We start from the raw sequence: 14,734 nt of genomic DNA on the forward strand, positions 1-14,734 counted from the left end.
CACCAGATGTAAGCTATGATCATAGTGGTAATAGTCTGATCATGTTCTTTCGTAATTAGTGACAGTGTTCCAAAACAATGGAAGCTGTTGGTGGAGAGCTGATGTATGGGAATTCTGGATACTATGTTGTTTTGTAAGCTCACAACATCCTCTAATTAAAAGTGTATATATTATACCTAAAATAAAAAAAGTATAGCAATTTCCCATAGAACAACCCACACACACGCACATTTTCCCCTATTATTAACATCTTACATAGTGCGGTACATTTGTTACAATCGATGAACCAATATGAAGAAGCACTGCTACTAACCAAACTCTGTGGTGTACTCTATGGCTTTACACTTCGTGCTTACAGTTTTATGGGCTCTGACAAATGTATAATCTGGCCCAGGGCAGGGCTCGCCTTCCTGGCGTTGATCTGCTGCGTGCCCAGCCCTGGGGCCGCGTTCTGAGCCTCTGCTCTGCTGGTTCCAGGCTCCGGGGCCTCTGCCCTCCCGGCCTCCCTGCCCTCGCCGCCTCCCTGCCCGCCCGGCCTCCCTGCCCTCCCGGCCTCCCTGCCCTCCGCCGCCTCCCTGCCCGCCCCGGCCTCCCTGCCCTCGCCGCCTCCCTGCCCGCGCGGCCTCCCTGCCCGCCCGGCCTCCCTGCCCTCGCCGCCTCCCTGCCCGCCCGGCCTCCCTGCCCGCGCGGCCTCCTGCCCTCCCGGCCTCCCTGCCCGCGCCGCCTCCCTGCCCGCCCGGCCTCCCTGCCCTCCCGGCCTCCCTGCCCTCGCCGCCTCCCTGCCGCCGGCCTCCCTGCCCGCGCGCCTCCTGCCTCGCGGCCTCCCTGCCTCCGGCCTCCCTGCCCGCGCCGCCTCCCTGCCCGCGCCGCCTCCCTGCCCGCCCGGCCTCCCTGCCCTCCCGGACCTCCCTGCCCGCGCCGCCTCCCTGCCGCCCCGGCTCTCCCTGCCCGCGCCGCCTCCTGCCCTCGCCTCCTGCCCGCGTCCCTGCCCTCCCGCTCCCTGCCCGCGCCGCCTCCCTGCCCGCGCCGCCTCCCTGCCACGCGGCCTCCCTGCCTCCCGGCCTCCCTGCCCTCGCCGCTCCCTGCCGCCGGCTCCCTGCCCGCCCGGCTCCCTGCCCTCGCCGCCTCCCTGCCCTCGCCGCCTCCCTGCCCGCCGCCTCCCTGCCGCCGCGCTCCTGCCTCCCGGCCTCCCTGCCCTCGCCGCCTCCCTGCCCGCCTGGCCTCCCTGCCCGCGCCGCCTCCCTGCCCTCGCCGGCCTCCCTGCCCGCCCGGCCTCCTGCCCGCCCGGCCTCCCTGCCCTCGCCGCCTCCCTGCCGCCGGCTTCCCTGCCCCTCGCCGCCCTCCCTGCCCGCCCGGCCTCCCTGCCCGCGCCGCCTCCCTGCCCTCCCGGCCTCCTGCCCTCCGGCCTCCCTGCCCTCCCGGCCTCCCTGCCCGCGCCGCCTCCCTGCCCGCCCGGCCTCCTGCCCTCCCGGCCTCCCTGCCCTCGCCGCCTCCCTGCCCTCGCCGCCTCCCTGCCCGCCCGGCCTCCCTGCCGCGCGGCCTCCCTGCCCTCCGGCCTCCCTGCCTCCCGGCCTCCCTGCCCGCCGCGCCTCCCTGCCCGCACCGCCTCCTGCCCGCCCGGCCTCCCTGCCCTCCCGGCCTCCCTGCCCTCGCCGCCTCCCTGCCCTCGCCGCCTCCCTGCCTGCCCGGCCTCCCTGCCCGCGCGCCTCCCTGCCCCGCCGCCTCCTGCCCTCCCGGCCTCCCTGCCCGCGCCGCCTCCCTGCCCGCCGGCCTCCTGCCCTCTCCTGCCCACACGGCCTCCTGCCCTCCGGCCTCCCTGCCCTCGCCGCCTCCCTGCCCGCCCGGCCTCCCTGCCCGCCCGGCCTCCCTGCCTCGCGCTCCTGCCCGCCCGGCCTCCTGCCGCGGCCTCCCTGCGCGCCTCCCTGCCGCCGGCCTCCCTGCCCGCCGGCTCCCTGCCCTCCCGGCCTCCCTGCCCTCGCCACCTCCCTGCCCGCCCGGCCTCCCTGCCCGTGCCGCCTCCCTGCCCTCCCGGCCTCCTGCCCGCGCTGCCTCCTGCCGCCCGCCGGCTCCTGCCCTCCCGGCCTCCCTGCCCTCCGGCCTCCCTGCCCGCCCGGCCTCCCTGCCGCGCCGCCTCCCTGCCCGCCTCCCTGCCCGCGCCGCCTCCCTGCCCTCCGGCCTCCCTGCCCTCCCGGCCTCCCTGCCCGCCCGGCCTCCCTGCCCTCCCGGCCTCCCTGCCCGCGCTGCCTCCCTGCCCGCCCGCCGGCCTCCCTGCCCCTCCCGGCCTCCCTGCCCTCCCGGCCTCCCTGCCCGCCCGGCCTCCCTGCCGCGCCGCCTCCCTGCCCGCCCGGCCTCCCTGCCCGCGCCGCCCTCCCTGCCCTCCGGCCTCCCTGCCCTCCCGGCCTCCTGCCCGCCCGGCCTCCCTGCCCTCCCGGCCTCCCTGCCCGCGCTGCCTCCCTGCCCGCCCGCCAGCCTCCCTGCCCTCCCGGCCTCCCTGCCCTCGCCGCCTCCCTGCCCGCGCCGCCTCCCTGCCCGCGCGCGCCTCCCTGCCCGCCCGGCCTCCCTGCCCTCCCGGCCTCCCTGCCCTCCCGGCCTCCTGCCCGCGCCGCCTCCCTGCCCGCCCCGGCCTCCCTGCCGCCCGGCCTCCCTGCCCTCCCGGCCTCCCTGCCCTCGCCGCCTCCCTGCCCGCCAGGCCTCCCTGCCCGCCCGGCCTCCTGCCCTCCCGGCCTCCTGCCCTCGCCGCTCCCTGCCCGCCCGGCCTCCCTGCCGCGCCGCTCCTGCCCGCCCGGCTCCTGCCCGCGCCGCCTCCCTGCCCGCCCGGCTCCCTGCCCTCCCGGCCTCCCTGCCCGCACCGGCCTCCCTGCCCGCCCGGCCATCCCTGCCCGCGCGGCCCTCCCTGCCTCCGGCCTCCCTGCCCTCGCCGCCTCCCTGCCGCGCCGCCTCCCTGCCCGCGCCGCCTCCCTGCCCGTCCGGCCTCCCTGCCCTCCCGGCCTCCCTGCCTCCCGGCCTCCCTGCCGCGCTGCCTCCCTGCCCGCCCGCCCGGCCTCCCTGCCTCGCCGCCTCCCTGCCGCTGGCCGGCCTCCTGCCGCCGGCCTCCCTGCCCTCCGGCCTCCCTGCCCGCCCGGCCTCCCTGCCGCGCGCCGCCTCCCTGCCCCGCCCGGCCTCCCTGCCCGCGCCGCCTCCCTGCCCTCCCGGCCTCCCTGCCCTCCCGGCCTCCTGCCCGCCGGCCTCCCTGCCCTCCCGGCCTCCCTGCCCGCGCTGCCTCCCTGCCCGCCCGCCCGGCCTCCCCTGCCCTCCCGGCCTCCCTGCCCTCCCGGCCTCCCTGCCCGCCCGGCCTCCCTGCCCGCGCCGCCTCCCTGCCCGCCGGCCTCCCTGCCCGCGCCGCCTCCCTGCCCTCCCGGCCTCCCTGCCCTCCCGGCCTCCCTGCCGCCCGGCCCTCCCTGCCCTCCCGGCCTCCCTGCCCGCGCTGCCTCCCTGCCCGCCCGCCCGGCCTCCCTGCCCTCCCGGCCTCCCTGCCCTCGCCGCCTCCTGCCCGCGCCGCCTCCCTGCCCGCCGCCGCCTCCCTGCCCGCCGGCCTCCCTGCCTCCGGCCTCCTGCCCTCCCGGCTCCCTGCCCGCGCCGCCTCCCTGCCCGCCCGGCCTCCTGCCCGCCGGCCTCCCTGCCCTCCCGGCCTCCCTGCCCTCGCCGCCTCCCTGCCCGCCAGGCCTCCCTGCCCGCCCGCTCCCTGCCCTCCCGGCCTCCCTGCCCTCGCGCCTCCCTGCCCGCCCGGCCTCCCTGCCCGCGCCGCCTCCCTGCCCGCCGCGCCTCCCTGCCGCGCCGCCTCCTGCCCGCCCGCCTCCCTGCCCTCCCGGCCTCCCTGCCCGCCGGCTCCCTGCCCGCCCGGCCTCCCTGCCCGCGCGGCCTCCCTGCCCTCCCGGCTCCCTGCCCTCGCCGCCTCCCTGCCCGCGCCGCTGCCCTGCGCCGCCTCCCTGCCCGTCCGGCCTCCCTGCCCTCCCGGCCTCCCTGCCCTCCCGGCCTCCCTGCCGCGCTGCCTCCCTGCCCGCCGCCGGCCTCCCTGCCCTCGCCGCCTCCCTGCCCGCCGCCGCCTCCCTGCCCGCCGCCGGCCTCCCTGCCCTCCCGGCCTCCCTGCGCCTCTGCCCGGCCTCCCTGCCCGCCTCCCTGCCCACCCGGCCTCCCTCCCGCCCCCTCCCGCGCCCGCTCCCTGCCGCGGCTCCCTGCCCGCGCGCTCCCTGCCCGCAGGCCTCCCTGCCCGCCCGGCCTCCCTGCCCTCCCGGCCTCCCTGCCCTCGCCGCCTCCCTGCCCGCGCCGCCTCCCTGCCCGCGCGGCCTCCCTGCCCGCCCGGCCTCCCTGCCCTCCCGGCCTCCCTGCCCGCGCCGCCTCCCTGCCCGCGCGGCCTCCCTGCCCTCCCGGCCTCTCCTGCCCTCCCGGCCTCCCTGCCCGCGGCAGCTTAGGCGAGCTGGAGCCCTCTTCCCCCGCGGCAGGGCCGCACGCACAGCCCTTTCCCGCGTGTCGGCGGGAGCGCAGCCCCCGCGTCGGCGTCACTGGCGCGTCCCCAGCAGGCCCCACCCCCGCAGGAACGGATCCGCGCAAGAGCAGGACATTTTCTTATTGGGATTCATAAAGACTTCAGACCTTCACAGACACCCGGGAGCAGAGCAGTCCCGGGCGGCCTGTACGAATCACCCCTCTTCGCGCTGTCAGACGGGCAGGCTGCGCGGGTGAAGGTGGCCCCCGGGGCCGGTGCCGCTGAGCGGTCAGAGCGCCGCGGGAACCGGGTGCGCGGCCCGCAGGAGGACGGCGGCCGCGCGTCTTCCCACGCCTCGGGCCGGAGCCGAGCGCGCTCCTCGCCGGGCGGCGGAAGCCTGAACATTTCAGGGACTTTCCATGAATTAAAATCTCACCTGTTTTCCTCTTCAGCCCTGCGGCGCGCCCTCAGTCCAGGCGTAGGCTCATTTTCAGGGGCCCTTCCGTTGCTGAGGGGATGACGGAGGGGCTGAGGGGACTCTGGCTTTGAGGAAGGAACTTTGGAATTTAAAGCTGCTGTCCATTCCAGAGGCGGAGAGTGCTTGACTCTTAGGCAGCGGTCGCTGAGCTCCGGCTGTGGAGAAAGCTCTGCCCTCTCAGTGGAAGGTGCACGAGTCAGCCAGGGGGCGCAGACGCAAAACACCAGAAATCTGCTGGGCCTTATAAAGGGAGTTTATTGGGGTAGAAGCTCACGGTTACCAGGCCATAAAGCATAAGATACTTCCGTCACCAAGGTCTGTTGCCATGTGTTGGAGCAAGATGGCTGCCAGGGTCTGCCGGGGCTCAGGCTTCCTGGGTTCCTCTCTTCCTGGGGGCTGGCTTCTCTTTCCTCTATGAGCTTACTTCCTGGGGCTTCAGCTTAAGACTTTACTATCAAACTCCATCATCAAAACTCCAATATCAAAAACCTTCATCTCTGTCTTTTGCAATATCTTTTATCTGTGAGGCCAATCAAATTGACTGGTACAATTGGCCTAATCAAAGCCCTAATTATAACTTAATCGCACCCAGGTACAGACCAGATTACAAACATAAATCTATTTTTGGAATTCATAACCATATCAAACTGCTACACCTCCATCCTCCGAATTCCAAAAAGACATTACAATATTGAAAAAAAAACCTTAAATCAGTAACAATGCAAGTACTAAATCATATCACAATCAACTTAAAAAAATACAGTTTGTCTTGGGCAAAGTCCTATCTGCTATAGACCTCTGAAGGTTACAAAACAATCTGTTTCCAGTACAGGAGTGGACAAAGGATAAACATTTTCATTACAATAAGGAAAAATTGGGAGGGAAACATGACTCATGGATCCTCTACAGTTCAGTAAAACTGGAGGGCATCCTCCATTGATTTCAGTCTCAGTGTCCTTAAGATGATGGTTTCTTCTTGGGGCCTTATGGGAACCCGCCCTTTCCACCAGCTTGCCCAATGGCCACTTTCTTGGTTCCAGCCTCATCAAGCCTCTGGGTGTCGACCAAGCTCCAGACCTCAGCCTCCAAGAGTGCTGGGTGATTGCCACACCTCACCCAATCTTTGGGTCAGAGTCTTAAACCCCTTAGTACAGGACATGAAGACAACATTCCCCTAACCTTTGGCATACAGGCTCAACCTCTCAGAGAAACGAGTTGACCACCTGGCCTTCCCTAACCCATGGGGGACAGGTCTACCCGTCTCAGACGTGTGGGGTGCCGACCTTAACCGCCCTAGTCCCTTGGGGAATGTGCTCCACCTTCTCTGTACCCTGGTATGACAAAACTCTCTCCAGAACATCAGGTGGGAACATCCACCCTTTTCAACTGCTGGTGCAAACTCACCCTCTCTGTATACATGGGTGGGGTTCCTCTCTCGGCTTAAGGTGAAGTCTTAATTCCAGATCTCAGCTTCCATGGTTTTCCTCTTAAAGCTATCTCTCCTTTCCACATCCCTTTTCATCCAAGCCAACCGTGGTTTTGTTCATACAGTTCTCTCAAAAACCTTGTTCGTTTAGCATGCAAGAAGCAAGGATCCAAGCCATCAGAGAGTAAGACTTTCCACAAGTCTTTCCTAGATAACTGCATCTTTAATCCTGATTTACAATTTCCAAGTTTAGTTAAGTCCTTCAATGGGGTACTTTTCATCTGGGAGCTTGATTTCCGGAGGCTTGGAATTTTCAGAATTAGTTTCTGTTTTCTTTGTGCCTGACAGTTCAGTCCTCAGTATATCTTTCTCGTCTAGCATTTTGCTATAAGCTACAAGCCAGAAGCCAAGCCACATTTTCCGGGTTTACTTTGGAAATTTCTTCAGTTAAATGCCCAGGCTTGCATTTTCAAATTCTGCCCTCCATAAAACACTAGACGTTAATCTTGCTAAGTTCTCTGCAACTTTAAAACACAGATCGCTTTTTCTCCAGTTTCCCATAATAGTTTCATCATTTACTTCTAAGGCATCATAAAAAGTCTCTTTAGCATCCATATTGCTATCAACAGTCCTCTTCAGAGTACAGTAAGTCTTTTCTTTCAGCATCTTACAATTCCTCCAAAAAATATCCCTACGATTTATGAAACAATTCCGGCATTTCAGTAATTGCAAAAGCACTATCCCACTCCTGATACCAAATTCTGTATTAGTCAGCCAAAGAAAGGGGTGCTAATGCAAAATACCAGAAATTGGTTAGTTTTTATAAGGAATATTTATTGGGGTAGGAGCTTACAGATAGCAGGCCATAAAGCATAAGTTACTTCCCTCCCCAAAGTCTATTTGGAGCAAGATGACTGCCGACGTCTGCAAGGGTTCAGGCTTCCTGGGTTCCTCCCTTCTAGGGTCTTGCTTCTCTTTCCTGTGTGAGCTTACTTCTCAGGGCTCTAGCTTAAGGTTTCAGCATCAAACTCGAACATCAAAACTCACAACATCAAAACCCTCAACTCTGTCCTTTGCATGCCTTTTATCTGTGAGTCCCCACCTACCAAGGGATGGGGACTCAGTGCCCCAGTGACTTGGCCCAATCAGAGCCCTAATCATAACTCAGTCATGCCCAGGTACAGACCAGATTACAAACATAATCCAGTGTCTATTTTTGGAATTCATAACCATATCAAACTGCTACAGAAGACTTGCCTCCAGAGAAGCCACCAGGTTCAGAGAGGACAGGGTGCAGTGCAGGAAGAAGTCCCAGCTCTGAGTTCAGGTGTCTTTTCTTCCTTTTTTTATTTTTAAAGAACAAAGATTTTCCCATCTGCCGGGTTTCCATTTTGGAAGTTCCTGGCTCTGTGCCCGCATTGCCACAGCAGAGCTTGGCTGGCTGGCAGTGAGCATGAGAGGATGAACACCACTGCACGGGGCCGAGACGGGGGCCGAGGCTGGGGTGGCTCACATGAGGTCCCCCGGCCGCCCAGCTGCTCGAGGACTGCAGACCCGTTCCCCTGGCCATCACGCGTCTGTTTGTTTTTCGGCGCGCTGACATAATTGAGCCCAAAGCCTTCATGTGCCGGGGGACCGCTGGCTTGCAGGCATTGAGGTCTCACACCGGGAGCTGTGCACCCCGGCTTAGAGCGACGCGGCTCCTCACCGTCTGTCTCCGTGTTTTGCTCCTCTAGAACCCCGCCATCCCGATGCAGAAGCTGCAGGACATCCAGAGGGCGATGGAGCTGCTCTCCGTGTGCCAGGGCCCAGCCCGGAGCATCGAGGAGGCGGTGGAGCACAGATACCAGTTCTGGGACACGCAGCCAGTGCCCAAACTAAGTGAGCGCTCCTGCCTTGTTCCCAAAGCAAAGCTGGGGCAGCAGCAAGCAAAAACGGGAGAGGCCTGACTTCACTTTCATGATTTGTTTCTTTCCTTGGATGAGAAGTGTTCATAAAAATATTTTTCATCTTAATTTTAGGTAGCAATGTTGACTTTTAATAACACAATGTTATCCAATTCCTGTCTGCCTAAAAATAGCCAATTTCCCCACCCCTGAAACTTTAGAGCATTAAAGTGTGTATATTAAAGACAGAGCCACTCTTGGTCCCCCTTGCGTAGTTAGTTGTTTTTCCCCTGCATAGCAGGTGCATACCTCCGTTATTCCAAAAGACACAGAAATTTTGCCCTATTGACTCCTACTGAAAGGGGAAATTTTGCCTTTTTTAACACAATGGTTCTGAATACTCTGGTGTTGATTAGTATCAGTTCTGTCACACCCGAGTGGGCACCCTGGGAGAGCTCTGCCAGGAGTCACCTCTTCCCTGTGTCCTTCCGGGACCCCCAGAGAGGTCACCGTTGATAAGAGATGTTGATAAGGTAACTTGCCAAAAGCAGTGTAATTTTTCCCTCTTTTACATTATGCAAAAAGATGATGCTATAAATGCCAAGAAAGTTTTGAGGTGTGTTACCACCTGAACCTGCTGCTTTGATAGGCTTATCATATCATTTCTGGTTTTTCTTTCATATTGTTCACATTTCAGAATCTGTGTAATACAGAGGGGCTAGTTGCCACCCAACATTTTTAATGGCCCAACTCTGTACAAATACTTCGTTTTGTCCAGTGTAAATCAGGGGACAGTCTTTCTGGGTCTTTAAACAGGTTTTCTGGCTTTGTTAAAGGGCTCACTCCTCTCTCCTCCCCCACCTCAAGTTGCTTAAAAACTCAGCTTCTGAGGGTTGAGAAAAGAAATGATCTTAGCTTGACATCTTTTCTGTCATATTCTAGAAATATGTTTAGTAATAAAGAAAAAGCCTAAGTGGCATTGAAAGGAGTTGCCGTTAGTGACGGGCCCGGCGGGAGGCTGCCCACCCCGCCGTGGCAGCCGCTGGGTCCCCCGCGGGGAAGAACACGGCTTCCCCTGGCGCCTCCCACCCTCTGGGACGAAGCCCACCGGCCCAGCACACTTGGCCTTTCCGCTCTGTCGGGCACGACTTCCGAGTTGGAGGCAGGTGGGGGGCATCTTGCAGCTCAGTTCAGGCAGACGCCAGAGCGAGGGTCCCTGCAGCCCCGAGAGTGGGGGGGTCCCGCGGGGACTGCCCTGGGCAGCCCTAAGCACTGGTGAAGGGACTGCAAGGTCTGAGGGGCTCCTGAGGGACTAGGGGGCAGAGAGGGCAGGTGAGGGGGACCCTGGGAGCCGGTGCGGACCCAGGCCCCCACCCAGAGGGGCTTGCAGCGGCCTGGGGGCTGTGCTTAGCGGAGACGGGCGGGCCGGTCCGTGTGCCGGGCACGGGGTGCTGCGCGCATGGGGTGGAAGGCAGGGCGCGGGGTGGGAGGCACGGCGAGTGGAGACCCGTGAGCGGCGCGTGTGTCTGAAAGCCAGGAGGGGCCGTGAGGGGCACACCCTGCAGCCAGGTGGGGGGGGACGGGTGGAGAAGGGTGGAGAAGGATGGAGAAGGATGGAGAAGGACGGGGGCGGGGCAGGGGGCTGGGCAGGGGTGCGGGGGTGCGGGTAAAGGACGGGGCTGGGCAGGGGCGCGGGGAGGGGGACGGGTGGAGAAGGACGGGGGCGGGCAGGGGGCGCAGAGAGGCACGTGGAGTATGATGCTGGGCCCCCGCAGGCAGCAGCCAGCAGGCCGGAAGCTGGTTTCAGGTTTTGCCGGATGGGTCAGGGGTCCCCGCAGCCCCCTCTCCCCGCTGACCGTCGCCCCCCTGGCTGGCAGAGATGCAGCGTAGAAAGAGGACATGGCCAGGGGTGTCGTGTCCGACGCGGGCTGCGCACGGTGGAGGGGGACGGAACCCCGTCCCCAGGGTGCAGCCGCGCTGGTGGGTGGCACGGCCTATTCTTTTATTTTGCTGGCGCCGTGGCAGTTCTAGCACTGCCCGAGGACTCTGACTCCCGAGGCAGCCGCGTGAATAAAGCATTTTCCCGAGACGCCCTTCAGCCCAAGCGCCCTGCCCTCACCGTGGCACAGGCAGGGGCCGCGGAGCCCCTCGCGGTTTAACCTCCCTTCCCCGTGGCTCTCGCTCCCCAGACGAGGTGGTCACGTCTCACGGCGCCATCGAGCCGGACAAAGACAGCGTGCGGCAGGAGCCCTACTCCTTGCCGCAGGGCTTCGCGTGGGACACGCTGGACCTGAGCGACGCGGACGTGGTGAGTAGCCCCGCTGCCCGCCCGGCCCCGCGCCGCCCGCGGCGAGCGCCCTGGCTAGGCCGCGCGTTTCCCCGCAGCTCCGGGAGCTGTACACGCTGCTGAACGAGAACTACGTGGAGGACGACGACAACATGTTCCGCTTCGACTACTCGCCCGCCTTCCTGCTGTGGTGAGCGGGCGGCCTGGCGCGCGGGCGGGTCGGCGCGCCCGCCCCGCGCTCACGGGCCTGTCCTCTCTCCACGCCGCCTGCAGGGCCCTGCGTCCCCCGGGCTGGCTCCCCCAGTGGCACTGCGGCGTCAGGGTGTCTTCAAATAAGAAGCTGGTCGGGTTCATCAGCGCGATCCCAGCGGTCATCCGGGTCTACGACAGGTACGCGCGGCGGCGGGTCCCTGAGCGCGCCTGCGCGCTGCCGCGCCCTGCGCTCGGCTCCGGCGTCTGGTGAGCAGGGCCTCCCTGGGGAAGCGCCGACGCAGGTGAGACGGGTGGCAGGGCTGGTGGCCTTCCCCTGCTTGGCGTGGGCAGCACTGACTCAGCAACAGGGCAACGAAGAAAACGTGAACTTCCAAAAAAATTCCCCCAAAAATAGGCTTTTAAAATTACTTTAAAAATTTAGAGGAGCTAAAAACGTTCCATCCGCAGGATAAGTGGGTTGCCTTTGTCCTGCATCTCCAGTCCTGAAAGTTGGAGGCTAACGCATAGTAGGTCTGTTTAGCTTTCAATGTATTGGATCAGCAGCAGGCCTTGAATCTCCAGAAGGGTGTGTGCCATCCGCAGGGGTTCTCTAGCGTTCTCCCAGGAATGAAATTAATGACTCAGCTGGGCAAGAGAAGCGCCCGCCCACCTGGAACCAGAAGGTTCTAGGCCAGAACAGGCCGGCTTCTGTCTGATCCACCCCCACTCAGCTCCTGAGGCTTGTTAGACTCCAGAGCATCATCTCACCACTCTCTGGTGCCTGGGTGGCCAGTCATTGCCAAAATTTATACATTAGAGGAAAAACAGATTCACAAGCTTTTAAGAGATGCCTTTGGCTTCACCAGTTCTAAGGTGAAAACTGGAAAATGCCAAAGCCCTAAAATTTATCCAGAACTCAAGGGCTTGCATCTCCGTGACCCAGAGTTAGAATCACTTGGGCAGTGGGCGGTGGGGAATTGTGTATCAGTCTGAATTTGTGGAATGACTCAACGACAGAGTATTTTTCTTAAGTATGGGGATAAAGGATGTTTTCCAGTTTAGTGTTCTTTGAAACTTCATGGGTAATGCCCTTTTTTTCCTTCAATGTTTTCATCTTACGCTTGCTCTAATTTTTGACAACTCCATTTCTTAGTGTGAAGAAGATGGTAGAAATCAACTTTCTCTGTGTTCATAAGAAATTGCGATCCAAGCGGGTCGCCCCAGTGCTGATTCGAGAAATCACCAGGCGGGTGAACCTGGAGGGACTCTTCCAGGCGGTCTATACTGCAGGGGTCGTTCTCCCGAAGCCCGTAGCCACGTGCAGGTAACGCCCCCTTCCTCACCGGGCCTGACCCCGCTGTGCTGGAAGTAGCGCTCTCGGTGTCACTGAGAAGGCAGGGCTCCCGGGCCCTGCCAGCTTGTGCTTGTGTGGTCCTTGGGCAGCAGCCGGGACGAGCCTCTCTCCAGCACGGCGCACAGCCGCAGGGATGACCTGGATTTGTTTCCATTCCGTTTGAAAGACTAGTGCTGGCTGTAGCCTTGGAAACCCAGGACTGGTCTCAGACTGCCAAGTGGAGACAGTTTTCTGTCCACCCCGACACTCAGTTTATACCTGCTTTGCAGCACTACCGGTAACAATTCCAAACGCTTGATAAACAGCGATTCAGAAGCCATAGTAAGAAGGCTAAAGCTCTTATGATTTCATCTGCTCTTATTAGGCTTTCAGAGGTTTTTCCACTGAGAACATTGTCAGACTATCTTTGACTGACCTATTTCTAAAGCAGCAGGGAGTTTATCACCCTCCACTGTTTTTATTGACTCAAATCAAGATGAAACTTCAAGTTAACATAGCATTAAAGTAAAACTGCAATTACTATAGACTATTAAATTATTCCATTGACAAGCAGAAGGAAAGACTTAACGGAAACACTTTAGTATAGCTCGTACATGCCCATACCTACACAGGAATCACTTAGAAAAAATTTAAGTGAATTTCTCAAAAAGTTGATTTCTATAGTGTGATGACTAGTAACTGGGGGAAAATAGTTTCATGTTTTTTAACTTTTTGGCTTGCCTTTTTTAGAATCAGCAGTGGGAGTTAAATACTTGCAAACTGAGCATTATTAATACTTCTTTTGAAGTCTAAAAATTCCTCTTTATTGAAAGACACAAAAGGTCCAAGTTCCAGAGTAACATAACTAGACACCCAGGGTGCACTTTAGAGTGAACGGTGACCAATAAAACGATCACACAGGAAGAGAGCCCACACCCAGCTCTGCATCCTCACAACACAGGTGTTCAGAAAACGCTTATGTAAGCGCTAGCTGACCGTGAAAACTTGTAGAACTAGAAATCAAGTCAATTTTTAAAACCTTTATTGTATTCCAGATACTGGCATCGATCCCTAAATCCCAGAAAATTGGTAGAAGTGAAATTTTCCCACTTGAGTAGAAATATGACTTTACAGAGAACGATGAAGCTGTACAGACTTCCGGATGTAAGTAAGAGTGCTTTGCAGTTTTTCAAAACTAGCAGTCAAAGATTTTAATGCAGCAAAGAATGATTTTCAGGATCTGCAAACTGGCTCATGGGACTGAGAAAGTGACTGGGTAATTAGGAAGAATGCTCAGAGCTTGGGACTAGGGAAATTAGGGGTGCCCAGGCCTTTTTAATTTTTTAATTTTTTTTAGGCTTTTTAAATTCTTCAGTTTGTAGCTGCACAGATTAAAATAAAAACACATAAGTTTTGAAATTTTGAGTATGGTCTGTCAAGTGAGAAGGAAGAAAAGTTCAGGCTTCTGATGACATCTCTTTTTTTTTAATATTTATTTTTTAATTTATTTCTCTGGTCTGCTCTGTGTGTTCTCCTGTGTCTGCTAGCATTCTTGTCTGCATCACCAGGAATCTGTATCTCTTCATTGCGTCATCTTGCTGTGTCAGCTCTTCGTATGGGCAGCGCCATTCCTGGGCAGGCTGCACTTTGTTTCGCACTGGGCGGCTCTCCTTATGGGGCACACTCCTTGCACATGGAGCCCCCCTATGCAGGGGACACCCCTACGTGGCACAGCACTCCTTGCACGCATCAGCACTGTGCGTGGGCCAGCTCATCACTGGGGTCAGGAGGCCCTGGGTTTGAACCCTGGACCTCCCATGTGGTAGGTGGATGCTTTATCCATTGAACCAAATCCACTTCCCTCTGATGATATCTTAACATAATGGAACTAAGGAATAAATTTCTGGGGAGAGGAAATAATGCCTCATTAAATTGTTATTTTTTTCAACTAGCATATTTTCCGTATGAAGAGTTGTCTCTCTTAAAGGGGAAATTTACATGTGCTCACCAGGTCTTACCTGTGTTAGGAATTTATATGATAACGTTAGTTATCACTTGCTGCATGACAGATTACCGCCCGCTCAGCACTTTGAAACAATGCTCGTTTCCAATCTCTCAGGTTCTGGGTGGGAAATTCAGGCCCAGCTCATCTGGTTCTCTGTTCAGGTCTCTTCTGAAGCATCATCAAGGGGCTGGTCAGGGCTGGGTCTCAGCGGACAGCTTGGCCAGGGAGGGATCTGCTTGCGAGCTCACCGTTGCCAGCAGGGCTCCGTGACTCTGGGGCTGCTGGACCGCGGGCCTCAGCTCCTGCCGGCTGTCGGCCAGGGGCGCCCTCGGCTCCTTGCCACGGGGGCTTCTTCCTAGGGTAGCTCAGAGTGTGGCAACGGCTTCTGCAGAGCCCACTGGGAGAAAGACTGCCAGCAGGGTGGGACAGGATCTCAAGGAATCTTTTTTTTTTTAATTGTCTTTTTTTTTTTAAAGATACATAGATCACAAAAAATGTTACATTAAAAAATATGAGAGGTTCCCATATACCCCATACCCTACCCCCCACTCCTCCCACATCAGCAACCTCCCTCATCATTGTGGCACATTCACTACATTTGGTGAATACATTTTGGAGCACTGCTGCACTGCATGAATTATAGTTTACTTTGTAGTTCACATTCT

The 14,734-nt window shown here is 60.0% G+C and overlaps 1 protein-coding gene across 1 annotated transcript in view; it reads left to right on the forward strand.

The window, feature by feature from the left end:
* The window catches only part of NMT2 (N-myristoyltransferase 2), a 94,035-nt gene that overhangs the window by 50,316 nt on the left and 28,985 nt on the right, over positions 1-14,734 (forward strand). Inside the window, exon 8 of the mRNA XM_071210055.1 lies at positions 13,120-13,228. Coding sequence (XP_071066156.1) covers positions 13,120-13,228 — 109 coding nt within the window. The remainder of the gene's footprint in view (positions 1-13,119; positions 13,229-14,734) is intronic.

The sequence above is a fragment of the Dasypus novemcinctus genome, chromosome 20 (assembly GCF_030445035.2).
Source record: "Dasypus novemcinctus isolate mDasNov1 chromosome 20, mDasNov1.1.hap2, whole genome shotgun sequence".
NCBI lineage: Eukaryota > Metazoa > Chordata > Mammalia > Cingulata > Dasypodidae > Dasypus > Dasypus novemcinctus.